Source organism: Meles meles, chromosome 2 (assembly GCF_922984935.1).
Source record: "Meles meles chromosome 2, mMelMel3.1 paternal haplotype, whole genome shotgun sequence".
NCBI classification, from domain to species: domain Eukaryota; kingdom Metazoa; phylum Chordata; class Mammalia; order Carnivora; family Mustelidae; genus Meles; species Meles meles.
This window is the reverse complement of record NC_060067.1, coordinates 170,420,255-170,447,747: the sequence shown is the minus strand read 5'-3', so window position 1 is coordinate 170,447,747 and position 27,493 is coordinate 170,420,255. Positions and strand designations below refer to the sequence as shown.

General features: G+C 46.1%; 1 protein-coding gene across 9 annotated transcripts in view; it reads left to right on the top strand.

The window, feature by feature from the left end:
* CSGALNACT1 (chondroitin sulfate N-acetylgalactosaminyltransferase 1) overlaps nucleotides 1–27,493 on the top strand; it is a 332,179-nt gene extending 304,686 nt beyond the window's left edge. For all 9 annotated transcript variants that reach the window (XM_045997357.1, XM_045997361.1, XM_045997358.1 and 6 more), the window contains 4 exons: nucleotides 13,461–13,639; nucleotides 14,173–14,267; nucleotides 23,126–23,207; nucleotides 25,558–27,493. In XM_045997357.1, the coding sequence (XP_045853313.1) occupies nucleotides 13,461–13,639; nucleotides 14,173–14,267; nucleotides 23,126–23,207; nucleotides 25,558–25,847 (646 nt within the window). In that variant the 3' untranslated portion in view covers nucleotides 25,848–27,493. The remainder of the gene's footprint in view (nucleotides 1–13,460; nucleotides 13,640–14,172; nucleotides 14,268–23,125; nucleotides 23,208–25,557) is intronic.

Here is a 27,493-nt window from a genome sequence, read left to right as displayed (position 1 = left end):
CCGATTATCGTCTTCTACTCTACCTGGTGTTCTCTCCGTCCTCCTTTCTACGTTCTCAGACCACCACACTTTCATACCTACCTCTCTTGAGTGCCAACCTCTGGAGCTCTTTCCGACCTCCATTCCTCTCTCTGATCTCAGACTACTCCCTGCTCGCATCTCATCTGCTTGGCACTTGGTGTACGATTCGGCTATTCCTAACTAGGTTATAGGCTGCTTAGTAAGTAGTACCATATCACGTGGCTCTTTGTAACTTCAGCTTCATGCCTCATTCAGAAAATGTCCAGTGTTTGCTCATCAAGAGAAGGACGGGGTGCCTGAGTGTTGCAGTCAGTTAAGCATCCAACTCTTGGTTTTGGCTCAAGTCATGATCTCAGGGTCCTGGGATCCAACCCTACGTTGGGCTCCATGCTCAGTGTGGAGTCTGGTTGACATTCTCTCTCCCTCTCCTTCTGCCCCTCCTATTCATGCTGTATCTCTCTCTCTCAAATAAATAAAATCATTTTAAAAAAAGAGAGGAAAATCCCACATACACAGTATATTTATACTCCTAGTAATCCATGTGAACATTTATATAATAAACCCTATTCAAATGTCATTTTTAATTATCTTTTAAGGTAGTAAATCTTTTATTCAGTTGCATCCTTGAATAATAATAATAACCATGAATCATCTTATTGAATATTCACAGCAACTTATGAGATAGATGCTTTTATTAGCCCCATTCACAGACGAAGAAACTGAGTCTCGGAGAGGTTGTTACTCAGGCTGTCGTCCCTACCACATGGGAGAGCCAGGATCTGAGCCTCAGCTATTAACTTGGGATAGTCCAGGTCTTCCCATGGCACCACATTTTCTCTTAGTGTACTCCCTTGCTCCCTCCTGAAACTCATAATTGTCAGTTGAAAGTAATAAGATTTGAAATCAGCCTGAATGATATTTATTTCATTAGGATACCAGCATTGTGATTAAACTGTTCTAAATGCAGCTAAATGCATATATGTTAAGAATAGCTTTTTTTGGTTTTCCTCTCTCTGTCTTTAGATTTATGCTTACTCATTTCAGCTGTACATTTCAGTTGATGGCTATAGATTAGTGCTTTGGAAACGGCAATTTGTGATTCATTAGAGGGTTGTGTAATAGCTTCAGTGGGTTCTGTCCAGTGTTTTTAAAACATTGAAATAGGATAGGATAGAAGATATCAGAGTGCATCACAAGTAGTAAGGGTAAATATTGTTTTGTAAAACTTTAGTGTGTGCATGTGTGTATCTACTATGTCATGAGTAGAATATATTCCTTTGTATGGGTGGCAGTCAAAATATTTAGAAACCACTGCCATGGATAATAGTACAAATCAGTTCTTAGTATCTGATTCTTATTCCATAGTTTTCCATATTAAGCTGCAGTTAATCTCAGATTAAAGCCTCGCTTGGTGATTCTCAGATATAAATGTGCTTAGGAATAACCTGGCATGCTTTTTAAAAAATATATTTTACTCATTTATTTTAGAGAGAGAGAGATAGCGAGAGAGAGCACAAGCGGGAAGGAGGGGGAGAACAGACTCTCTGCTGAGCAGGGAGCCTGATGTGGGGCTTGATCCCAGGACCCTGGGATTATAACCTGAGCCAAAGGCAGAAGTTTAACTGACTGACAACCCAGGTGCCCCTGGGGTGCTTTTTAAAATGCAGATTCTTGGTATCCAGCTCCAGAAATTCTGAGTCAGTAGGCCTGAGATGAAGAAGCTTGGTCACCAATACCTAGAACAAGTCCCACATGTGACAGTGACATGGGTGACCCACAGTGAAAAAGACTGGCCTAGGTAGACATTTGCTTGGAGCTATGTATTGGGAAATTTTTAAAAATTATAACAGGTAAGCAGATTGGCATGAATTCACATTTACTACATTGCAACTTCATATTTGTCCAATCATAAGGATACAAAGGCGTCTTTCAGAGGTATTATCTGTGAGATCAAAGTACTAGAGATGAGACACTGCCCTGTCATTGCAAGTATGTGACCTAAGAGAGGGGTTTTTCTGTATGTCTTTTCGGGGACTTGCCTTGCTTGGGTGTGTATCATCATTTCATGCCTCTTTGAAAGGATTTTTTAAAAGATTTTATTTATTTCTTTGAGAGGAACAGAGAAAGAGCACAAGCAGGGGGAGAGGCAGAAGGAAAGAGACACAGACTCCCAACCAAGCAGGGAGCCCAATGCAGGGCTCTATCCCAGAATCCTGGGATCATGGCCTGAGCCAAAGGCAGACACTTAACCAACGTAGCCACCCAGGTGCCCCTGGAAGAATTTGTTTGACATGTACTCTCAGAAAGATTGATAAGGACATCGCAGAAGAAAATTGGGGAGGAAGGTTTTATTCTGGTTTGTGATTTGTTTCTTAAATTTGAGCAGATTTGTTGCTTTGTTTTAATTTTTTTCTTAAGCAATTTTTAGATACTATCTCATTCACTGACATCAAAAAATCAACACAGCCAATCCCTCCCAAGGAGGTAAGAAATCTTGGGCCCTAGGAGGCACCTCACAGATTAAGGTAGCATCTCAGGCCTGTGGCCATCCCACCTGGCGTTTGCAAGAGGGGCTAAGTATGATTCTGCTTGGTGGAGATTCTACTCTTTGTGGAGATGTGCCTATAGTCAGTATTCTAAATTGTTCTTTGGGGGATTAGAACGTAGCATATAGATTAGAGCATTGTAATAATTTTAAATTTCCTGAGTGTGGTTTTTATATTATTATAATGTTACATAGGAGAGTGCCCTGGTTCTTGGGAGATAATTCTCTTCAAGGGTAAAGTTGTCATGATGTGTGCAGCTAACTCTCAAATAGTTGAAAGCAAGCAGGCAGGCAGAACGTTAACACTTGCTAAATCTAAGTGAAAGATATATGGATACTTAAATTATTCTTACATTTTTGAAGGTTTGAAATTTTTCCAGATAAAAATATTGGGAAAATACATTATGAAAAAAATGAAATGATTTGTTTATATAATGGAATATAATTCAACAGTTAAAGAAAGGTGATATCAGCAAAAATGGTAAAATAAAAACCTCTGTAAATACTCTTAATAAAGCAATGAGAAATTTGCTAAAAATGGTTAGAATCAACTTTTTGAAGAACTCTGGAAATTAAACAAAGCTTGCAATAATCTGAAAAATGTTTATCCAAGAAAAATGACGAATTTTTGTGCAGCTTTAACCTGCCTTGTTCCCGCCTTCTGCTTAGCTCCTCTGTAGCTTTGAAATCCAGTAGCCCACGAGCACAGCAAGAGCCACAGCCTGGCAGCAATCGAGGGCCAGCATGGGGCAGGAGCTCCTCTAAAGTGTCAGAAAAGCGTTGTGATGTGACCTGTCTGGGGTTTTCTGGAAGACCCCACTCAGAAAGTTGTCTTTATTTAATGGACTCAGAGCTCTCCCAGCGGAAAATCCTTCCCTCTAAAAAACAATGATAGGAAGTCTGTAACTTTGTGGCTGCCTGAGGTAGTAGATAAGAGTTGGGGCAAACAACAGACTAAGCAAAATGCTTAAAAAGTGAGGCTGAGGAGCGAGATCTCCACTGGGTTTTGAAAAGCTTGAATACCTTCCTGGGGATGTAGGAGGCCATGCTCACATTTAGGGCTATGGTCATCCTTAGGAAAAAGGTGAGCAGGCCCTAACTTTTCACCTCTGGCTGACCTTGAGACTTTGTGCAAGAAGTAAGTAAAGGCTAAGGTAAGCAGTCAACTACCTGGTTGAGTGTTTATGGCAGGTCCGAACATGTACACAAAATCCCTTGACAAGATTTGGAGACTTATTTGTTCTAGACACTTAAAGAAATCTCTTCTAATTGTTAACTTACCACTAAGTTGTCACACTCAACAAAGAATACAGATTTTACAGAATTAGTTGAAGAAAGTCACTCTGAGAAACAAACTGACGGTTTTGGAGGGGAGAGGGGTTGGGGGATGGGTAAGCCTGGTAGTGGGTATTAAGGAGGGAACGTATTGCATGGAGTACTGGGTGTGGTGCATAAACAATGAATTCTGGAACACTGAAAAGAAGTTTAAAAAAAAAAAGAAAAAGAAAAAAAAAGTCACTAACCAAGCAAACAACAACAAAAAAGAGGAACAACAATAAGCCCGAGGGTGGGGAGGAGTTGATTCTCATTTCTAGGATTGCCACATTATATTATTTAAAATGTCAAGTTTTAAACAAAAAGTCAGAGAGATACAAAGAAACAGAAAGTATGGCCCATGCACAGGAAACAAATCAATGATTAGAAATTGTCCCTGACAGGGGTGCCTAGGCAGCTGAATCAGTTAAGTCATGATCTTGGAGTCATGGGATTGAGCCCTGCACCGGGCTTCCCACTCAGCGGGGAGTCTGCTTCTCCCTCTCTCTCTGCTTTTCTTCGCACTCGTGCCCTCTCTCTCTCTCTCGCTCACTCTCTCTCAAAGAAGTAAATAAAATCTTTAAAAAAAATTGTCCCTGAGGAAGCCCAGGTGTTGGACTTACTAGACAAAGACTTTAAATCAACTGTATTAAATGTGTTGGAAGAATTAAAAGAAACCATGTTGAAAGAACTAATGAAAAGTATGAGAACCAAGTCTTGGCAAATAGGACCATGTCTCACCAAATATAAACAGAAGTTATAAGAAAAGAGCCAAATGGAAATTCTGGGGTTGAAAAGTACAGTAACTAAAATGAAAAATTCACTAGGGTGTGCTGAACATCTAGTTTGAACCGGCAGAGGAAAGGTCTGTGAACTGTAAGGTAGGTCAGTTGATGTGATGAGGTTTAAGAAACAAAAATGCATAAATATATGAATGCACAAACTATGAATCTTGAAACACTGAAAAAATATGATAAAATTTAAAAAAATAAAGAGGAATGAAGAAAATAAACAAACCTCAGAGACTTGCAGGATAGCATCAAGCATGCCAATATAGACATTAGTGGGGGTTCCAGAGGAGAGGAAAGAAAGGGGCAGACAAAAATTTGAAGAAATAATGGCTCCAAACTTCGCAAATTTGTTGAAAAACCCGAATATACACATCTAAAAAACTCAACAAACTCTGAACAGGGAAATTCGAAGAAATCCACAGTAAACATGTGATAATCAAATAGTTGAAAGACAAAGACAAAGAAAATCTTGTGAGTGGTAGGAGCAAAGCACTCATTGGGTACAAGGGAATCTTAGTAAAATCGGTAGCTGATTTCTCATCAGAAATAATGCAGGCCAGAAAGTAGGATAACATATTCAAAGTGCTGGAAGAAAAACATTCAACCAAGAATTCTATCTTCAGCAAAACCATCCATCAGAAATGAAGGGGAAATTAAGACTTGCCCAGATAAATAAGAACTGAGAGACTTCATCAGTAACATGCCCGCCCCACAAGAAATATGAAAAGAAGCTCTTGAGGCTGAAATGAAATGACACTAGACAAACTCAAATTCTTGTGAAGAAACCAACAGTTGAAGTAAAAGTAACTATTTCCCTATTTATAGGGTATAAATATATTTTTTTGTTTATAACTCTTCTTCTTTTATCTGCTTAAAAAAATAACTGCATAAAACAAGGTTCATAAATCTGTATTGGTAGACACAGTGCCTATAGATATCATTTTAATATGATAATAGCACAAAGGAGGGGAGAGGGAATGGAGGACCATATTTTGTGCACTGTCGAAAATAAGCATTTCTTCAAAAAGAAATGGAAAATCTGAGTAGATCTATAACAAGTAAATGGATGGAAACAGTAATCAGAAAACTTCCCCTAAAGAAAAGACCAGGCTCAAATGGCTTCACTGCTGATTTCTACCAGTTATTAAAGAGGAATTAATGCCAATGCTTCACGATCTTTCACAATTTAGGAGGGGATACTCCCCAACTCGTTCTATGAGGGCAGTATTATCCTGATACCTTAAGTAGGTAAAGACTAAGAAAGAAAACAGATGTAGAAATTAGAGATGTAGAAATCCTCAACAAAATACTAGCAAACTATATCCAGCACCATGTAAAAATTATTTTATACCATGACTAAGTGAAACTTATGCTAGGAATGCAGAGTTGATGCAAATATATGAGATTCAATCAATGTACTACACAAAACTGCATGACCATCTCTGTCCATGCAGAAAAAGCATTTGAAAAAAAAAGGGGGTTTACTGTATTCTGGATATTTCAGAGAAGTGGACTCATGTAGTATATGATGTTTTGGCTTCTTAACTTACGATAATGATTTCAAGGTCATCCACACTGTAACATGTGTTAGTCATTCACCATTTTTTATTTTATTGTTTTTGATATGACTGTAAATGGGATTATTTTCTTAATTTCTCTATCACTGTATGTAGAAACACAACTGATTTTACTTGTTATTTTGTATTCAGACACTACTGAATTCATTTATTAGTTCTAACAGATTTTTGGTGAAGTCTTTAGGTTCTCCTATATATAAGATCATTCCATCCAAAGAGATAATTTTACTTCTTTCTTTCTGATTTTGTCATATATGGCCTTTATTATGTTGAGGTACATTCCTTCTCTGATTCGTTAAGGGTTTTTATCATGAAAAGGATGTTGAAGCTTGTCATGTTTTTTCTGTATCTTTTGAAATGGTCATGTGATTTTCATCTTTCATTCTGTTAATGTTGTGTATCATGTTTATTAATTTGCAGCTGTTGAACCGTCCTTGCATCTCAGGGATGAATCCCATTTGCTCATGGTATATGCTCCTTTTAATATATTAAATTTGGTTTGGCAATATTTTGTTGAGGATTTTTGCATCTGTGTTCATCAATGAGATTGGCCTATAGTTTTCTTGTAGTGTCTTTATCTGGCTTCAGTATCAGATAATGCTGGCCTTGTAAAATGAGTTTAGAACTATTCCTTTCTCTTCAATAATTTGGCAGAGTTTGAGAAGGATTGGTATTAATTCATCTTTAGATGTTTGGTAGAATTCACTCATGAAGCCGTGTGGTCCTGAGGCTTTTATTTGTGGGAGAGGTTTGATTATGGATTCAGTGTCCTTGTTCATTATTTGTCTATTTAGATTTTCTATTATTTTATGATTTGGTTTTGGGAAGTTGTATATTTCTAGGAATTTATCCATTTCTTTTAAGTTATTCAATTTGTTGGCATATAATTGTTCATAGCAATCTCATGAGGTTTTGTTGTTCTTGTTGTTGTTGTTTATTTACAGCATAACAGTGTTCATGGTTTTGGCATCACACCCAGTGCTCCATGCAGTACGTGCCCTCCCTATTACCCATCACCTGGTTCCTCAACCTCCCACCCCCCGCCCCTTCAAAACCCTCTGGTTGTTTTTCAGAGTCCATAGTCTCTCATGGTTCACCTCCCCTTCCAGTTTCCCTCAACTCCCTCTCCTCTCCATCTCCCCATGTCCTCCATGTTATTTGTTATGCTCCACAAATAAGTGAGACCATATGATACTTGACTCTCTCTGCTTGACTTATTTCGCTCAGCATAATCTCTTCCAGTCCCGTCCATGTTGCTACAAAAGTTGGGTATTCATCCTTTCTGATGGAGGCATAATACTCCATTGTGTATACGGACCACATCTTCCTTATCCATTCATCCGTTGAAGGGCATCTTGGTTCTTTCCACAGTTTGGCGACCGTGGCCATTGCTGCAATAAACATTGGGGTACAGATGGCCCTTCTTTTCACTACATCTGTATCTTTGGGGTAAATACCCAGCAGTGCAATTGCAGGGTCATAGGGAAGCTCTATTCTTAATTTCTTCAGGAATCTCCACACTGTTCTCCAAAGTGGCTGCACTAACTTGCATTCCCACCAGCAGTGTTAGAGGGTTCCCCTTTCTCCACATCCTCTCCAACACACATTGTTTCCTGTCTTGCTAATTTTGGCCATTCTAACTGGTGTCAGGTGGTATCTCAATGTGGTTTTAATTTGAATCTCCCTGATGGCTAGTGATGATGAACATTTTTTCATGTGTCTTGTATTTCTGTGGTATTAGTTGTGATGTCTCCTCTTTTGTTTATAATTTTATTAATTTGAGTAATAACCTCTTAAATCTGTCTTAGGTAGTTTGGCTAAAGTTTTATTCATTTTGCTTATCATTTCAAAAGAAACTTGCTGAAACAGAGTCGTATAAGCTGGCTTGTATAAGCTCAGAATCTAGAAAATTCTAAATTATTTAATGTGCCCTCTATGAAAAGCTGCCTGAGAATACATTTAATTTTAAATTCTTGACCCTGTTCAAGTGTTTTCAGTAAGTAGAACTCATAAGCAATTTCAATATTTAGAGCTGTTAGATTTAGAATTTTAAATTATACATTGAATGTAATATGGATTTGTATGTAAATTTTTAAAGTATTGTGGGAAGTGCCACATTAAGGGAATTTCCTTGTAATGGTGGAAAGACGTCTGTATGAGAATAAATCACATTAGACAACAAGATCTTTTATCATTTTCAATCTGCAATTCTGGGAAATAAAGTCAATTAGAGTAATTAAATCTCCAGTAGAAACAGTAGCTTTCTGAGGTCATTATAACCTCTAGCAGAATAATTGTATATAACTTGGAGGAGTCCCTATGCACCAGCCTTATTATATTAAAAAAGGGAATTGAATGAGAAACTTGAGAGTTTCATCAGTCAGTAACAATTCAAGAAGAAAAGAAGAATAGTGAGTAATCATGGGGTCTTTTGGAACTACAGATTCTGGAGTCATAGTTGGAAGTTGCATAGTATAGAATCTAGTGTCCTCATTTGACGAAGAGGAAAGCCCGATTTCCTTACCAGGCTGTTACTTTAGACGTGCCACTAAATGTTACAGTTCTTTGTATGGGATAAATTAAATATTTCAAACTAAATTGTATCTCCTTTTTCTTGGCTCTCATTTCTTCCGTTATTTCGTATTTGCCATCTTTGTGAAAGCGTGGGTTTGTGTCTATCCTTAGAAATCTGTTGGCTGGGGACTCTTTCTGCTGATGTATGGGGGGGTTCCCCAGTACCCCTCTGAGGGAAGAAGGAGGAATCATGGGCAGTCCCCCCAACAGTGAAGGTCTGGGATATACCTCAGCTTTTCCTGTGGCTTTACCCTCCATTCATCCAATGCTTACCGATCACCCACTGTATCCCTGTGTGTGTCACTTACTATATATTGTGCCAGATAATCTCTGGAGATTACAAAAAGGGGGGAGTCACCCTTGCCCACCCAGGATTTATAGCCCGTAATTCAGCCAGTACATATCTGTACAGGCAAAGGCACAAGAAGGCACCAGGCACGGGAGGACAGAGGGAGGACTGGGCAAAGTGTTAGGGACCCCAAACAGGCCCTTCAGTTTGCAGCAAGACCCAAGAGGTGGTGATACTTGTCTCAGGTTGTCAAGACTGAGTGGGGTTTTTGTGGGAGAGGGTGGAGAATTCTGGGAAGAGACCCTGGCGCCGAGGCAGGAGGCACACAGCATATCATCCGTGGTCATTACCTGGATGGTCCCTGGGGGTTGGTGGTGGCCAGGACAGAGGACAAAACAGGGTCCTTGCCTGGGTACCTCTGTGGCACATTTCCAAACCCACCACCACACCCCCTTGGGAGCGAATCGGGGTTTTGTGTTGAAGCGGTCCTTGCTTTTGCATGGCTCTGCTGCCCCTTCCTCCACTATTCCCTACACCGGGGAGCAGGGCTGCTCCGGCCAGTGAGCGAGTCCCTTGCCCAGAGAGTGAGCAGCATTTCTGAGTGAAGCCAGCGAACGTGTGGAGGGAGGGGCCCGGCCATCCTGCCAAAGCCAGTTTCTCTTCATCCTGTTGTGCCCTGTGCTCTGGGCCTGGTGCTGATGAGTCGGAGGAAAGAGGAAGGTGTCCACTTGCCAGGCCCAAATGTTTGACAGTGACAGTGTATTAATCTCTCTGTTCTGGAAAAGAGAGAAAGGGAAGTAGTTCCCGTTCTTTTTCTGCTGTTTCCAGCTCAGGTCTCTGTCTTAGTAGAAAATACCTGTTAATTATCTGAGGCCCTTCCTGACAGCAGAGAGGAGAGCACGGGGTTCGTCCAGAGACTGGTCAGTTCTAAGAAGTGCTTGGGCTGAGTGATCGAGAGGGAGGACAGTACTATTACCCTCTGCAGACAGACTCACAGCTGAGCCCAGGGACCTGGCAGGCACCCTGGGAACCACAGACGGATGACAAAGTTAGCCTTGGGCCTTCTCCCCAACACCTGTGAGTGGTGAATGGTGCCTCCCAGGCCAGCCACAACTCTGTCCCCGCCCCACCCCGCCTCTGCTGTGCCCTCACGTCCAGCTCTGTGAATCAGGCCTTCGGCGCAGAGCTGTGTGTCTGCTGGGAGGCCGGCAGAAGCAACGCGCGTCTCCTGCTGGCCCGCACTGGTCGTGGTGGATGAGCTGGGTGCGGGAGCCTTCTTTGCCTGAGCCTGGACCCCCATCAGGCCATGGGGCAGCTGGGTAGACAGTGAGCAGACAGAGTTGGGTGCCCACCCTGCACCTTTCTGCATGGCCTGTGGGTGCCCTGAGAGGGGCCTGGAAGCGCCCATTCAGAGATTGGGTAGTGCCTGGATAGAACGCGGATTGTCTCATCCTTGTAGAGAGCTTCACTGAAGAGAGAGGAAGCAGATTGCCTTTCACATTAGGGCCATAGGGAGGGTCCGTCGGCGTCTGTTTTCCTGAATTCTCATTCTCTAGAGGCAACATGTTGAAGCCTAGAAATGATGTTTTAAGATTTTCTTAAAAAGTTCTTCCAGATTAAGGTCATCTCAAGCACTAGGCACAGTGTTCTCCCCACTCCTTTCCTTTCCCTGGTGGCTCCGAGTGACAGACGAGCCCTGCCCCCCATCTTCCTCCCTCCCCCTGCCCTTTGCTGCCAAAAAGCAGCTCATGCCAAGGTTGGGGGAATTTAGAGACAGAACAAACTTGATTAACTTACATATTGGGTAAGTGTATACATCAAATTACCACTGTCCCCTCTGAATTTGTAGTACTCAACTGTCTTTCCACCATTCACTCCGTGGTCAACACCTACAGTCTCTAATGCTGTTACCTCAGTTTCTAGTGCTGCCTTGTGTTCTTAAGTATTCAACATGACTTAGCTTTTGTAAAAATTTGATATAGGTACACAAAGGACTATAGGCTGTTCCAGGAGAGAAACTGGGCTGTTCCTTTAAGAGGAACTACATTCCTCTTCCTCTGGTGAAAGTTGCTTGCTGTGTTCAAATATAGAGCATTTTTATATTTGAACTCTCTAATGGTAGATCCTGGAAAACCTCTTGGAGGAGATGCCTGAATTATGAGTCAGTTATAACCTGAAGAAGGAGGGCCTTCCTGCTCTGCCAACTGGCTAATGCAGATATCCCTGCGTTCTAGGAGGGTCCCCAGAGCATATGAGCCTTGAGACAAGTCAAGAAAGAGACCCACTACTGGCTGTTAGAAAAAGATGAGCCCCAGGAGTGTGGCTAAGTCCTGTGAGACCTGGCAGGAGGCTTCCTTAGATGAAGAGGAGGAGAATCCAGGTGCCTCACAAGGGTGAAACTTTCCTGAAAACTGCCCAGACAGGGCAGGGAGAAGTGGGCTGATCTTGACTTGCAGGAGCAGGCTGTGGAAGCCTCTGGCAGGTGTGGACATGGCTGCAGGGACCACACTCCACCTCACGTGTCTTTGCAGCAGGGAGGCAGCCTGGTCCTCATCAGGGCCAGGCCAAGCATGAGGAGGCCCCAGAGCATGACCAGTGCCACTCACAGAAACTATGACCCGGGGTCCACCTCTCTGGGGCATGCAGGAAGGGGCGGATCCCTAAACAGGCAGAGCCCTGCCTAACCGAATGCAGAATCCCAGAGAAACAGAATTTGAGGATGGAAAGGGCCCTTTGGGCTCCACCAGATTTGCAATGAGGAACCTGAGGCAAGGGAAGTGAAATGACTTTCCCCAAACAGAAGAGAGAGCTAGGCTGAGAGCCATTTGTCTGCTGACGCGTTTCCTCACAGACATCTGCTGAGCACCTAGTGGGTGTGGGCGTGGCTCTGGGCCCGGGATCCAGGTTTGCTGACGCAGATGCCCATGCTCTCCCAGTCACCAGCCCTCCTGCCCTGATCTAAATCTGAAAAGCCTGTCTGGCAATAGATTCAGAGAAGGTTGGGCCCACAGATTCCCAGGATAAAAAAACCCACCCCAGTCCCAGATTTGAAAGAAGATGTCGCGTCAGGAAAGGGGTAGCAGAACTAGTTCCGCTCAGCTGATCAAATGACCAGGTACAAGCACAACCTCACATTTGAAAAGTTCTGACTCTGTTTTTGTGTTGACCTTCACCCAAGAGAGTTCCTTGGCATACAAACTTTGAAACGGAAGTGGGTTTTTATATGTTTTGAATACCTCAAGATTAGAGAGGCATTAGGAGTGGGTGGAGGGGAGAGCCCAGGCTGTGGAAACAGAGGAACCATGATGAAGAGACAGGGGCATGAGCCAGAAAAGGGGATTTGTCAAAGGCCAAGGGCCCCCACCGCATAGGCAGGGTTAGGAGTTGGACTCTGAGTCGTTCCCTAGTTCCGTCTGGCAGAAGACAATTCCTGTACCACTAGTTACCACATGAATTCCTGGAATGTCTGCTCAAGACATGCCCCTTTTCAGAAGGTTCTGGTGTCCCTGGGAAAGAAGAGCCAAATGAAGAAATGTCTTGCTTGGCTTTACCACCACAGGCCTGGGAGTCCTTGTCAGGGCTGAGGAGAGAGAGAGCTGATGCTTACAGACCGCTTTATACTCTTGGCAGCATCGATCTAACTAGTAACGCTGTGAGTAGTTAAGGAAGGTGTTATTGTTCCCATTTTGCAGATGAGGCAACTGAGCTTCCAGGAGATTATTGGGCTGACCTAGATCACAGAGTTAATCTATAGGAGAGCCAGGTCTGGGACAGCCTTATTGATATGAATCCAAGTCTGTCCTTTTTTCCTCCCGTACTCTCTTGCTTTTCCTGAAGATGGGGAAGGAGTCCAGGCTTAGATGTGTTTGGGGATAGACATACATCAAGACCGTCATGCCTGGTCTCGAGTCACATACAGATGAGAAGACACCAGGTGGGGCCATTCTGGTGTAATTTTGTTTCTTTGGCCCAGTGGTTTCATTCAGGTGGCTTGGGAGGCCTGGAGATTGTCCTGGGTTCTGTTCGCCCAGTCTCCACTGGTTCAAGTTTCTCTATCACAGAGAATGTCCGTTAGCTACAACAGTACACTTTTCCCTGTGGGGAAATTGTTAGAGAAAGAAGAAATAAGTTGGTGCTGAAACTTTCCTGAGTGTTCGTGGTACCTTTAATCTCAGTGAGTTTCCAGTGAGTCTGGGTTATTCTGTATCTTCTTGGTAATCTCAGTGTCTTCATGGTTACCACACCTATGTGGCAAGATGTGGATGGGCCCTGGTCTTGTGTTTCCCAGGGGATTCTGTCCGCCTGGGCACGTGAGCACATGAGTGACTGTAGCTGGTCTTCCCTTTCAGAGCTGCCAACTTCAGGAACTTTACCTTCATCCAACTGAACGGAGAGTTTTCTCGGGGAAAGGGCCTTGATGTGGGAGCCCGCTTCTGGAAAGGAAGCAACGTCCTTCTCTTTTTCTGTGACGTCGACATCTACTTCACCTCGGAATTCCTCAATACGTGCAGACTGAACACACAGCCAGGTAAGCGTCTCTGGAGTTGGCGCTTCCCTTCTCTCCCCCACGGTGGTGTTTAGCTCTGTCACACTCACATGCGTTCCTTCACAGTTCCCTCAGCTGTCCTGCTTCTGCCTGGCGCCATTTTACCCCGAAGGGAAGGAAAATCATCTGGTTTGATTTCTCCTTTGATGTCAGTGTGGGCCTGTCAGACCATAAGTCTGAGAGGCTTTTCGTCCTAAGTTCAATTCTGTAACCCATTTTCCACTTTCAGCAGGGAGGTCGGCCCACACAGGAGAAAGTGTCGGGGAGGACGGGGCTGGAAAGCTGTCTGAAACTAAAGAGAGAGGGGGGAGCTGTAGGCGTGCACTAAGGGGTATTGGAGAGTCTGTCTGTCTGGTCTAGGTGCGCAGAACTTCTAAGATGTGTCTTAGGGTTGAATGATAAGAAAAGGAAAAGTAGATGGAAATACCTGGATATTTCCGAGGACTGAATAGAAGCTAACCAGCCTAATAGTTCTGTCTGTTGCTTTAGGGGAATGTTTGTTTCCTGGTTTGCAGGGAAGAAGGTATTTTATCCGGTCCTTTTCAGTCAGTACAATCCCGGCATAATATACGGCCATCAGGACACAGTGCCTCCCTTAGAACAGCAGCTGGTGAGTAATGACACACAGGGGCCCTTGTGTGGCTCTGTGTCCTGTCTTTCATTACCAGGGGCACCTGACCATGAGTAAAGGTGAGTGGAAATCTGTGGATTGATTCCCATAGTAATTTTTAAGTTTGGCAGATGTTCTGGCCTTTGCTCCCAGCACCTTGTTCATTAAAAGTGCTTGCAATATTTAAAAGCGGAAAATAAATAGGAACAGTACCTCACAGAAAGGCAATTTCACACCTTCATAGTTTTCTTATATGGCTTTTGGAAACTAGGATTATTGCATTGCGGATGCAGCACATTGTCTCTTTGTTATTACAAACGCTCCCAGGTAAGGAAGGTGACAGATGGCAAACGGAAGCCAGAAGGGGGTGGCTCGCCCCGGGTCACACGGTGAGTGAGTCAGTGGGGGAGTGAGGACCAGATCCAGTGCCCGTCCCTCATGATCACAGATCACAGTCCCTCTGGGGCTTGGTCACCAGCAAGGTGGCTCTTAAAGGAAGGCTGGAGGGGCTTCTCTGCTAAGATCGTAGCTGCACCGGGGGCGCCTGGGTGGCTCAGTGGGTTAAGCCGCTGCCTTCGGCTCAGGTCATGATCTCAGGGTCCTGGGATCGAGCCCCGCATCGGGCTGTCTGCTCAGCAGGAAGCCTGCTTCCTCCTCTCTCTCTCTGCCTGCCTCTCTGCCTACTTGTGATCTCCCTCTGTGTGTCAAATAAATAAAAAATCTTAAAAAAAAAAAAAAAAAAAAAAAGATCGTAGCTGCACCGGTCACAGAGAGTGGAACCACACGGCCACCAGGGAGCTCTGTAGGCTGAGTGGTCTTGGTGGTGGTGGTGGTGGCAGCCTTGAGCCCATTTAGCAGAGAAGCCGTGCCGGCCACAGGACAGAGTCTCTGGAATGCAGGTAGACATGCCCTTCTGAGATGAAATTCCCCATTATTGTGTGTCACCCCCAACTCCGATGGTGACCTTTTCCGGCAGAGAGATGAGCTGAGTGTGTCTAAGGCTGCCTTCCAGCTCAGGCTGAGTGTCAGGAGACCACTGACCTTGGGCTGTCTGTTCTTCATCGCCTTGAGTGTCTCTGTTTCCTCTGGAGGCAAAGCCGTGTCTCTTCCCACAAAGTGTGTCTTAGGGTAGGGAAGGAAGATCTGCTGTGTGAATGTGAAGGTGGGAAGGAACCAAGTCTCTCATGCTTCTGTGCAATGGGAGAGTAAATTGATTTTCATTGAAAACATGCGCTCTTTGAAATTCTCTTGGAGGACCAATTCTATCCTGAAGCTTTCAGAGTAGCAAAACCTGTTCTCTCCAGCCCCATCCTCAGTAAACCTCTGGCAGCTGTTACAGTGATCTTTTCCAGAAGGTTTCAGCTTGGGTTCCCTGAGGCTGGATGAGGATTACTCCTCACCCATCCAGCATGGTTTCCCTTCGGGCCCATGTTGCGCGGCACGGTAATAATGTAGTTCTCTGAGTATCTGTTGATGGAACTGTGTGTGTATGTGTGCTGGATATGTCGCCACGGTGAGTGTTTTCCATTCCCCAAGAACCAGTTTTATCTGCTTGAGGGTGGTATCGCTTCTGTTGAGACACGAACCTTCTTGTTTCCTTTCCGTGAGTTCTGAGCTTAAAATAGGGTTTCAGGGGGAAATGGGATACAGGATATATTTTCTTCCAACCTATTAGAACATAAATTCCTTTGGTTTTAAATAAAGTGCTTCTTTACGTTGGACATCAAAAGTGATTAATGTTTTCAACTTCAAACTCATAAAGGTCTTATTTGCTTGCAAAGAATTCTTTTCGTTTCACACTTTAAAAGTTTTATCCTTGTGTTGGCATTCCTGCAGAGAAGCAGGTGCAGCAGGAAATGAGAGGTGTGATACGGTTCAACCAGTTTCTCGGATCCCTAGAATTAATGGTCAAGCAGAAGCAGAACTCAGATCGCCGTGTCCATAGCTAGAGCCTCAGAACTGGTGACATTTACTTCCAAATAGATTATAGCTTTCCTAGAGCACATATATCTGTTATGTTAGGATTCAGTGTTGGGATTCAGTGTTCATGAGGATTCAGTCCAGAGAAACACAGGGTTCTACATCCACAAAAGGAAAGTGTTGATTATGTTTGTTATTGGATGAGCCATTTCTGGAACCCTTGCTACCTGCAGAGAACTAGACTGGACATTCTGGAGGAGTCTGAGGAACCAAAACAGTTTCATATGCTCGGCAGTGACCGGAGAGGTCACTTTATTCTCTCATTTTCGTAGACTTGCCCAAGATCCCACAACCAGCTAGTAGCAGAGCTCTGGCCCAGAGCAGGATCTCTTTACCCTAGTGCACTGAAAGCAGTTTGACTTCGGATCTAGATAAGGGTTGAAATATAAAGGAAATGAGCTGACAAAAATTCCAAGAAAGAACATCAAGCTACAGAAATTCATTTAATGGAGAGAGAATGTGTAGGTCCTGAGAAGGTACAAAATAAAAAGAGATGGTTAGGAACGGTGAGTCAGAAGAGACTTCCTAGCAGGAGTTCATTTTGTCTCAGTTGTGAAAGATCTGAGATCTACCGATACTCTGGAGAGCCACCCATGGAGTACATCCATCTCAAGGTGGAGGGAGGACACAGGTCCAGAAGGGAGCTATGACAAAAAGGACTCACGGATGCAAACATAAGACAAGTGCTCTAGCAGCCCCATAAATGTGACCTCCTGAGTCCCCCGTGCTGGTCACTGCCGTTTGATAACACTTTGTCTTTAGACTAAAGCTGGAAGCCACATTGCTGGTGTGTGTATGTGTGTGTGTGTTCAGACTACTTGTTTCTTTACTTTTGAGTACAGACCATTAAAAATTAGAAGTATGTGAAATCATGGGATTTTATGCTAACATTTAATTTCTTGAGTTGTAAAGCTGAGATAAAACTTGCTCATGCTTTAATGAAGAAACAGCTCAGAGACCAAGGAATGACTCCGATTTAAATAATTATTAACTGTAGACATTCCACTTTCCTGGTTCAAGCCTTACTCACACTGAGGCCACCGCCGGAGCCTCCTGCCACCTCCCCCTGTAGACCCTCTCCCTCCCCTGTCATCTGGTCTTTCCTTCACCGTCTGCAAAACACGGATTAATCCCATTTTAAATCATCTTTTGTGGCCCAAAGCCAGTGGTGTGCTAGTAAATGTGGAACAACCCACTCCCAGAAAGGAGGGGGAGAAAAAAGCTCTGATTCATCTTGTTGGCCATTTTCTGTGCCATCAGTGTCCCCACTGCAGCCTGAGGGGGTGGGGTCCCCAGAGTGACATCACTGAGCGCTGAGGCAGGCAGAGACTCACACTGTCCTGGGGAGCTGGGGGGCCCGCACAGCACTGTGGCCTCGTTGCCTTGTGGGGACTAAGAGCTCCCACGCTGACTCTCACACTGATGACAGAGGAAAAGGCTGCAAACCACAGCGTGGCCCCTGCTAGACAGAGCCTCCCTCAGCTGCTCCGCCCAGCGAGCATCCCACCCGTGTTTCCGGGTGCCGGCTTTCCTCCTCGGGGCCCTCTCCTCACCGGGAAACGTCCTTAGTGCCGGAAGCCCCAGTCCGCCCTGCATCTTCGAAACCCAGCGACTCGGTGCTACTCTGTCCGGTGTGTGAGTGGCACTCCCGTCCTCTCCCTCTCTGATTCTGTCCCCTGCCTGTCTCCCCTCTTCTGAGGAGTTTTTCACCACCAACCTGCTCAAATGTCTGAAGTTTGCTGAATAGCACAGTCCATGCTTTTCGTCTGTTTTTATATATTCGGGAAGCAGGTGCTCACTGAGGACTGAGACTAGCGTGAGCAGATGCCATCCGCAGGCTTTCGGAAGCCAACTTGGGGCCCGCTTTATTTCGTGGGATAACCAGGAAGGTGAAAAGGCCTTATTCTGCCCACTTCTCTGAGGAAAACCTGCAGCTCAGAGGCATAAGTTGTTGCTCAGATTGCTGAGTGGGAGGGTTGGGAACTTGAGGCCTGCCCTGTGTGATGGGGACGGGGCTGAGGGTGCTGAGTGGCCTTGCTTCCAGAAGGGCATAGTCTAGCTTTTGGTGTAGATTCCTAGACCAGAGAAGCTGGAGGATTCCTGCCCAGCACGATGCCCGTCAGAAGACACTTTATTCTTTTCAAGCAGGCACCAGTAAAAGAAGACTTGTGGGGAAATGTGGGTTGATACAAACCTTGGAGGAGGTGGCCTTTGAGTCCATCCTTAGACCCGTTCTGTAAACGCTGTGCCTCCAGAACAGTGCATTTCTCAAGAAATGGAAATGTTCCCAGCAGTCCTGGTGTCGGTCTGGGCTTAGCCACCACTGGCTGACCTAGCTCGGACAGGCCATCCACACTGTAAGGCCCACGCGTGCCCCACGCAGCCTCTCTCTGGGCCCACATAATGAGGTATGTACGATGCGGGGGCAGGGGACACCCAGCCCAGCCCCGGAAGCTCAGGGTGCCTGCTGCTCACAGGCAGGACGGGCTGTGTAATCGGCGTGGCCAGTGCACAGTGAAAGTGCAGGGCCCTGGCTCAGGACTTAGCAAGAAATTCAAGAGCACGAAAACAGTCAGGATGCCCTCTGAGCGGGGGCCTGCGGGCTGCACAGAGTGTGTACCGCGGGCACTGCGCGTGAATGTGAGCCTGGGCAAACATGGCCTGGGTGCTTCGGAGGCTCTCTTTGATTTAGAGAAAATACTCGGCCTGAATATTTGTTATTTATTTTATTTCAGGGCCCAGATTGCTTCGCGGGCAGTTGTCCAAGTCAGCACCATTAAACCAACAGGCGCCGACTGCCTCCTGGCTCCCCGCACAGCTGCGGGACGCCGCCTTCCCACATCTCTGGGGAGAGACACCGATTTGTGCTTTGTGCTCTGGTCCCCATAGAAAATAATCGCCCCCGTCACGTGAATTGCCCACAGAGCTGCGGGTCTGGAAGCTTCCTGTGGGAGAGTAGGCTTGACAACTGTCCTTTGTGGTGTGTTCCTGCCCTGCAGTGCTCTGCTGAGATCCAAGGTGGGGGGAGAGAGGGGACTGCAGGGAGTTGAGAGGAAGCCAGCCCTCCAGAGAGATTTTTTTAAGTGAGGATAGCACTTGAAAACCGATAGGCGAAATTTGGGACGGATGTTTTTCTTTTAACATACAATCTTTATCTGAGGGTTTCTTCCTCCTCTGTTGTAGTAAACATCATTGGTGTCTGTCTTTTCAAAGTTTGAACAGAGCAGGGGAGCTTCTTGTGCCTGGGGTCCGAGATTCTCAGCGGGAGAGCCGTCTGCTCAGAGCCCAAGGAGGTGAAAACGTTTTAGTCTGTTCCTCCAAAGCCCCACAGTTCTTTTCCCACTGGAATTCCTAGGCCTTTGCTGACTGCTAAAGAATTCTCTGCTGGAACCCTGTCTGTTTCCACTGGCATGGAGCCCTCTCTGTCCTAGGACTGCCCCTCATTCTCTATTGGGGGAGCATTTATGGAGTACCTCTGTGTGCTGGACCTTGATCTAGGGACTGTGAAGGAGTCCAAGGCCCTGGGCTTACCTTCACCAGCGGTGGTAGGTGAAGACAGAAAAGAGAGGAACAAATGCCTCAGCAGAACAATTTCAGAGAGCTGTAAGTGTTACAGAGAAAAGAAACCAGGTGACAGGTTAGAGAGTGACGTGGTGGTGACAGGGGTGGGGTGTGTGCCGACACTGGCTGGGAGGGTCACGGTGACTGCTCTAGGCGAGTGACATTGGTGCGGAGCCCAGTGATGAGCAGGGAAAAGGTGACCCAGCCCAGGGTCTGCAAGTGTCCAGCACTGGGGACATGGGAGCCTGGCGTGTTCAAGGAGTGGACTAGGAGGATATTCTGCACGAGGTGGGGGAGGTGGACGAGGCAGGCAGGGGTCGGGTCACGTAGGACCCTCACAGGCTAGAGGTTTTCTCTGGGTTTTATTCTTATTGCATTAGCGAGAATGCAATTAAAGCACCTCAGGGTTTTAAACTGGAGCCTGCTGTGATCCGATACACGTTTGAGAGGACTCACGCCCAGCAAGGCTGCGGGTCAAGGGCACAGTGCCAGGGACTCGGCACAGCTGTGTGTCATAGAGCCTGTCAGAAGCGAACCCCCTCTCGCCCTGACATCCTAGGCCATGGGTAGGGTGTGAGCCAACCCATGTCCACCAAGGGCTCAGTTTCAAGGAGCATTTCAGATTGTGGCTTTTTTTCTGGCTTGCCCACTTTAAAGCCAATGTTAATAAGTGTTTATAGGGTGCGTTCCCCAGTTCATAAATCAGTTTGGTCTATCCCACGGTCCCCAGATGTGAGGGTCCCTCTTGACCTTGTTCAGCCTTGCCGGGCACCGCATGCACAGCCCATGTCTGGGGGTGCCCACTTCTTGCAATCCTTCTTGTCTTTCCTCCCAAGCCCTGGCCCATTGTTCTTCCTGTTTGGGGTGTCCCTGCTTGGAGTCCAGGTACACCTCAGCCAAATGCTTGATGTTTGGTTACTGGCCTTTGTCTTTGACTCCATTTTTATCCAGAAGCTTAGAGGACTCATCTGTTTGTGTCCCTGCCAGCAGAAAGGATATTAAGCCATTAGCTGCACCAGAAACCGTGTACCTGGCATGAAACAGAAACTGTTTTTTAAAAAATGACTCAGTGGAGATTTTCCTAAACTTTCCTTCCCTGCCAAATCTTTCCAGTTGACACTAATGAAATTGCCTTGTCACTTGGGAGATATTGTATAACGGTCCTTTGTTCCAGTTGGAGCACATCTGCGGGGACCACACTGACAGACAAAACCTTTCTCGGTCCTCATTTCCCCCCGGCAGCCCTGACGCGTGTGTGTTCCCTCAGCCCTGGCCATGTCTATGCAGAGGCTGTAGCGGAGATAAGATGGTTTCATGGATCACAGAGCCAAAGAATTTGAGTTCACAGTCCTTCTACGAGCCATATACGGAATATAATGAGGCTTTGGTGGACGTAACTTGGAACTTTGGGAAGGTGGAAGGGCAGTGGTGATAGATGTTTGGATGGTGGAGCTGGGAGAGAGCTTAGCGGAGATTTAGCTCAACCTATTTTATTTTATTTCATTTCATTTTAAAAGATTTTATTTATTTGAGAGAAAGAAATAGCAAGAGAGCACAAGCAGGGGGAGGGGCAGAGGGAGAGGGAGCAGCAGGCTCCCGCTGAGCCTGGAGCCCCATGCAGGACTCGATTCCAGGACTTTGGAATCAAAGTTCTGGAATTTAGGAATTCAGGAATTTAACCTGAGTTAAAGGCAGATGCTTAACCGACTGAGCCACCCAGGTGCCCCTTATTTATTTGTTTTATTTTGGGGGTGGCGCAGAAGGAGGGAGAGAATCTTAGGCAGGCTCCATGCCCAGCACGGAGCCCCATGTGGGGCTTAATCCCAGGACCCTGAGATCATGACCTGAGGTAAAATCAGGAGTTGGATGCTTAACAGACTGAGCCCTCCAGGCACCCCTCAACCTCCTCATTTATAGGAAAGGAAATAGAGGCTCAAAGAAGTGAGGGACCTGGATGTGAGGGCGATCTGGCTGCGACATCTGTCACCCCATTGATCGCCAGGGTTGATTCGGCTGATCTGGCTGGCTAGGCGGGTGTCCCCTTCCTCCCTCACCGCTCCATGTGCGTCCCTCCCGAAGCTGCGCGCTCGGTCGAAGAGGACGACCTTCCCCGATAGAGGAGAGGACCGTTCTTCGGTCAAGGGTATACGAGTAGCTGCGCTCCCCTGCTAGAACCTCCAAACAAGCTCTCAAGAAGTGAGGGACCTGCCTGAGGCAGAGAAGCTAGCCAGTCATCAAGCTGGAAGGAGACACTGGGGCTCCTCCCCTGCTCTACACTGTCTCTGATGAGCAGTAAAGGGAGCCAGACCTGGGGCAGGCAGAAAATGCAGAAATCCCAGTGGAGGACGACCTGGTTCGGCCTGGCCTCTCTTTCCCTTCCCCAGGAGGGGACTTTCTCCCCTAAGCACCTATGTTAACCTCAAGAATGAAAAAGAACTATTAAGCTCTCAAAACAAGCCCTGGAATTACCTCAGCCAAAAATTTAAACCAACTAGTTTTAAAAAGTCTTGCTGCTTTAGCAAATACACTGGAAATTTCCTTGCAGAGTGAGAGACTGAGTGGGACCTGGTCCTGTTCTTTGGAGACGGTCACCGTTTGGATGGCCTCTCGGCAGCCCTGCTGCTTGGCACTGCCACAGATGTTTTGGGAGCAGTTTGGTTTTAAAATAGTTTAAAGATGAATGGACAGAGTCTCTCTTCAGAACCTGGACTCTGGGTGCCCTTTACCTCGGCAAGGGAGAGTTAGCAGAGCTGAAGCAACCCAGTGCCTTCTCGGGTTTTCTTTTTATTCCCCGAGGGAGTCCTGTGTGCGCCCTGTGCCAGAGCAGCTGAATTCCAAGTTGTTCTCTCTCCCTTTTCTCCACTTCCTGAGCCCTTTGCTGGCTCCCTGCCCAGCCCTGTGTGAGGGGCTGTGGCCTCCAGTTCTCTCTGGCACTGGTGTCGGGCCAGACACGTAGGTGGCTTTTCCATGGCACTGCTCAAAAACTGGCTCTCCTGGTTTGTTTTTGAGAGAGAGAGAGAGAGAGAGTGAGTGTGTGTGTGTGTGTGTGTGTGTGTGTTTTCAAGCCTACACCCTAGAAACATTCCATCCGGAGGTGCCAAAAATCACAAGGCCCATTTGGGAACCCGTGAGTCCAGTGTATCCCTAACCATCCGCAGGGACTCTGATCCATCTGCATTTCCCACATGAGGTTGTGGGGCTGCTTCTCGTCGGGTGGGCTGGGCTCCCTGTTGAACTGTGCTTACACTAGTGTGGGACTGCTCTCTACCTCTGTCCACTCGGTCCTCCCCTCTCAAATGACAGCGCTCTCCCTGCAGGTCATAAAGAAGGAGACTGGATTTTGGAGAGACTTTGGATTTGGGATGACCTGTCAGTACCGGTCAGACTTCATCAATATAGGTAAGAGGCACTGACTGGCGGCAAGTCTGGCCTCTGCTGCCACCCAGAGGCCATGAGCAGCCCGGGAGGGAGTCGGGGCAGCTCCCCAGGAGTCTGAGGGCGGAGGTAGTGCCATTTCTTAAGAAGAGGCCCTCCCTCCTGTCATGGCCTTGGAGGCTGGACCAGGACGAGGCTTGGGCGTGTGTCGACACACGAGCCCCTCTGATCTCCACTAGACCCTCTCGGTTACTCCAGATGTGGCACACAGTCTGAGGAAAAAGGCTGTTGTTGCAGAAAGGTGGCTTCAAAGCAAGTCTCCCCACCCTCCCCGCCCCCCAACCCCCGATGCCTCCTTCCCACCTGGTTCTGGCTCTGGTCCCTCTCAGGCAGAACCTTCTGGGCTTCCACAGTAGTAACGGGATCCACTGAAGAAAAATAAGGACAACACGGGGAATTTGGGAGCATCACATACCGGAAAGGGTTCAAATTTCTTTCTGCTGAACCTTCAAAAATTCTAGGTACTACTTCAAGCTCCAAATGAGTGTATAGTCCCTGTCAAAACACACACACACACACACACACACACACACACACACACACACGCAGAGGTTCCCAGAGCACTGAGAAGAAAGGCTCTTAGGTTGCAGTTGGAAAGACCAAAGGGCAAAGGGACGACACAGCAAGTGAGGGACGTAGGATGAGAACAGGATGTCCCCCTTGGAAATACTACCCCACTTCCCACAGCAGTACCTACTCATGTGCCCCGAAACAGAACAAAATTATGGATCATACATGACTAGGATATGAATGAACAAGGCAGAAACTTTGATCTTGTGCTCAGGGGGTCAGAGTGGACCCTGGCTTGGGGTCAGGGAAGCCCTGCCCTCACAGAGCATGGAGATTTCCATCTCCACCCCCATCCCCACATTCCCTTTCTAAAGCAGGTTTCCATTTCGAGAAACTCTGTGTTTCCTTGTTCTTTGTACAGGGAAAGATTGTTTTGTAATGATGTATGTTTATCAAATTTGAATTTATAATAAATTGGATTTTCCTAAAGATGGGGCACAGCTGCCATGGAAACATGTGGGAAGGGGAGGCCGGTGAGGTCACGCTTCCTCCCTGAACCACTGATGTGACTTTAGAATCTCTGGGTCACATCTGGACCCCGGTCTTTCTTTGCCATCTTGTATCTATTTGCAAGCATCTTACTTTTGCACCTTCTATTTAATAAGTTGCGATGATGCTGATGATAATCAATTACAGCTAAGCAAGCACTGCCCCTCACATGACTGTGTCATTTGGTTATGACATCTAGTTCATTTCAGGATAAAGGAACCACAACTCAAGAGAGATGAAGTGGCCAACCCCAGGCTCAAATTGCAGACCCCTGAGTCAGTATCGTATACCTGCCCACCATGGGGGGACACAGATCACTGGCATACAGAGCCCCGCCGTGGGCAGGCTGCAGGTTCCCCCCATGGATGACCCTTCTGGGCCCAGTGATGGCCTTGATCAGAGCAGCGCAGCTTAGGGGCTGCATGGTGGCTCTGATGAAAGTGTTGAGGATGGGAAAAAAAAAAGTGTTGAGGATGACATCACTGTTTCTCATAGGAGTTCAATAAATCTAGGTGAGAAAGGAACAATGACAAAAAGGGTCAAGTCTTCTCTGGTTCTCTTTGGTTCGAGGTGGGTTTCAGGTTAAGAAAAGACATGGGGCATCTCTGTTTACAAAGATGGGTGTGGAGGGGACCATTGCTCACTTTGACAGAGTCCACTCTGAAGCAAGGCCAGATTTTCAGAGTAGAAACTCGGCACAGCGAGGCCAGTCCCTTAAACATGACTCCCATCACTGGCCTGGGGCGGACAGACACCTTTTGGGACCATTTCGGTCCATGAAAGGCAGAGTGTTTTGTGGGAGGGACATCATTTTGTTCACTTAGATCCCGCTACCCTTTCGGGGGTGAGCCCCAGCTTCCCTGTCTGAATGACAGGAGGCCACATGCAAACAGAAACCAGATTTTTCATCGGAGGGTTTCAAGTAGAAAAGGCGGGCGGCTGCCGTTCTTTGTGGGCGGCTCAGGGGGCTCGTTCTAGAAAGCAGGCAGGTGCTGGGAATGAATGCCCTTTGCGGTGTTGGGAGCTCCGGGAGCTGGTGCTCGCGGCCGCCACTGCCACGAAGTCCTGTGTTGAGGATTTCTGAATCCTCTTTCCCCGACGGCCCCACTCCGCATTCGTAGGGGCAGGCAGTGAGACGTCTCCCCTAAGTCATGCTTCTTTCCACGTGACGTGCACGCTGGTGCAGAGGGGGACGGCGGATCTAGATGGGGAGGGGCTGTGCGGCTTGCTGCAGCGCTGTGCTCTCTCCCGACAGGTGGCTTTGATCTGGACATCAAAGGCTGGGGCGGAGAGGATGTGCACCTTTACCGCAAGTACCTCCACAGCAACCTCATCGTGGTGCGGACGCCGGTGCGCGGGCTCTTCCACCTGTGGCACGAGAAGCACTGTGCCGACGAGCTGACCCCCGAGCAGTACAAGATGTGCATGCAGTCCAAGGCCATGAACGAGGCATCCCACGGGCAGCTGGGCATGCTGGTGTTCAGGCACGAGATCGAGGCTCACCTTCGCAAACAGAAACAGAAGACGAGCAGCAAAAAAACATGAACTCCCAGGCCTAGACATGGGGAGACGCTTTTCGTTTTTCCCTTTCATGATTACCAAACACGGGGCTGTGACGAGGAAGAGGTTTCCCCAAAGGGGGGAAAAAAAAAGAATTTGACTGGTTAGTAAAACAGGAGGGGAGAGAGCCTCTGATTTCTCTCTGCTTATTTGGCTGGACTTAACAGGAATTAAAATCTCCCACTTTGTCTGCAAAAGTGGCCCCAAAGCATCCCGTTCCAGTGTCAGACAAAGGCAGAATGATTGTGAGGTTATGGACCCAAAGGCGTGGAGGTTTTGATTGTGTTTACAACAGTGAGAACTGTTGTCTTTTGTGCTCATTGAAATAGTCATGAATTAAGACCAGTTTTATAAAAACGTTCTTTGGAATGAGAGGCAAGCACGTGTCTCCCCATAGGAATGATGACAGGGGTAGGGCTCTAGGGCCCGGGAATGCTGGTGAGATTCAGAGATACACTCATGGCGGTCCTTGTGAGTGTATTAAGCAAAACCAAATGGACTCAAAAAAACAACAACAACAACAAAAAAACTGTTGCATCATTTCCATCCAAGATTAACCAAAAATAATCTGCTCATCCTTTTTATTATAGTTTTAACCATTCCCATTTCTTAATTTTATTTTTAAAAAAGCACTTTTTTTGGCTTATGAGTTATATTCTGCTTATTTAATTAGCAATTTTCAAGCCTTACTAAGAGAGCACAAGTTAGCATACATTTTTATATCTTTTAAGAAGATACTTGTAGGTGTATTATGAGAACTTCTAGTTCAAATCGAGCCCCATATCCAAGGACACACCGAATGCTGATCCTGTCAGACACTGAATGTCAGGCCTTTGGTCGTGTGGAAGTCACGGTGTGAGGCTCCTGGTACATTGAGACAGAGACACATTATCCGAAGACTGTTTCCCAAGAGGAGCAACTCAACACTGGAGGGAAAGAAAGATATACTTCTTACCTTAACAGAAAAGGAAACTCATTCAGACTGGTAATATCTTGATTTATTCAAAAGTCAGAAAACACATTTTCTCCTCAGGAGAACTGGGGACCACTTTCTTACCTGTTTAAATAAACCAAAGTATACTGTGTGAGCCAAACTATCTTTTTTCAAAGCAGGGTGCTCTTCCTGGCGGCTGGCTTTTATGAAAAGAAATGCAGAAAAATGTATTTTGTGAAAGATCACTCCATCTGTCAGAGTCAAGTGGGATGGAAGATTTTGCTACAAGTTCACCCACCCCTGTCTAGGGGAAAGTAACTTAACTATTTTTTAAATGAAACAGTTCTACTTAGTCGCCAAGATGCTTCTGAAAATGGCATTTTATTACAGTTTCCAACTATTAAAAAATACAGTTAATAACATTGAGTGGTTTCTATGTTCATGTGAAAATTATTTATTTATTAGCCAGCACCAGATGCATGAGCTAATTATCTGTGATTCCTTGCCTTCTGTTTGCCCACAGTCAACTCATTGTTTAAAAGCTTCAAGAACATTCAAGCTGTTGGTGTGTAAAAAAAAAAAAAAAAAAAATGCATTGTATTGATTTGCACTGGTAGTTCATAAAATTTAATTAAAACACAGGACATGAATGGAAGGTGGCATTGGACAGCTAATAAAATATGATTTGTGGATATGA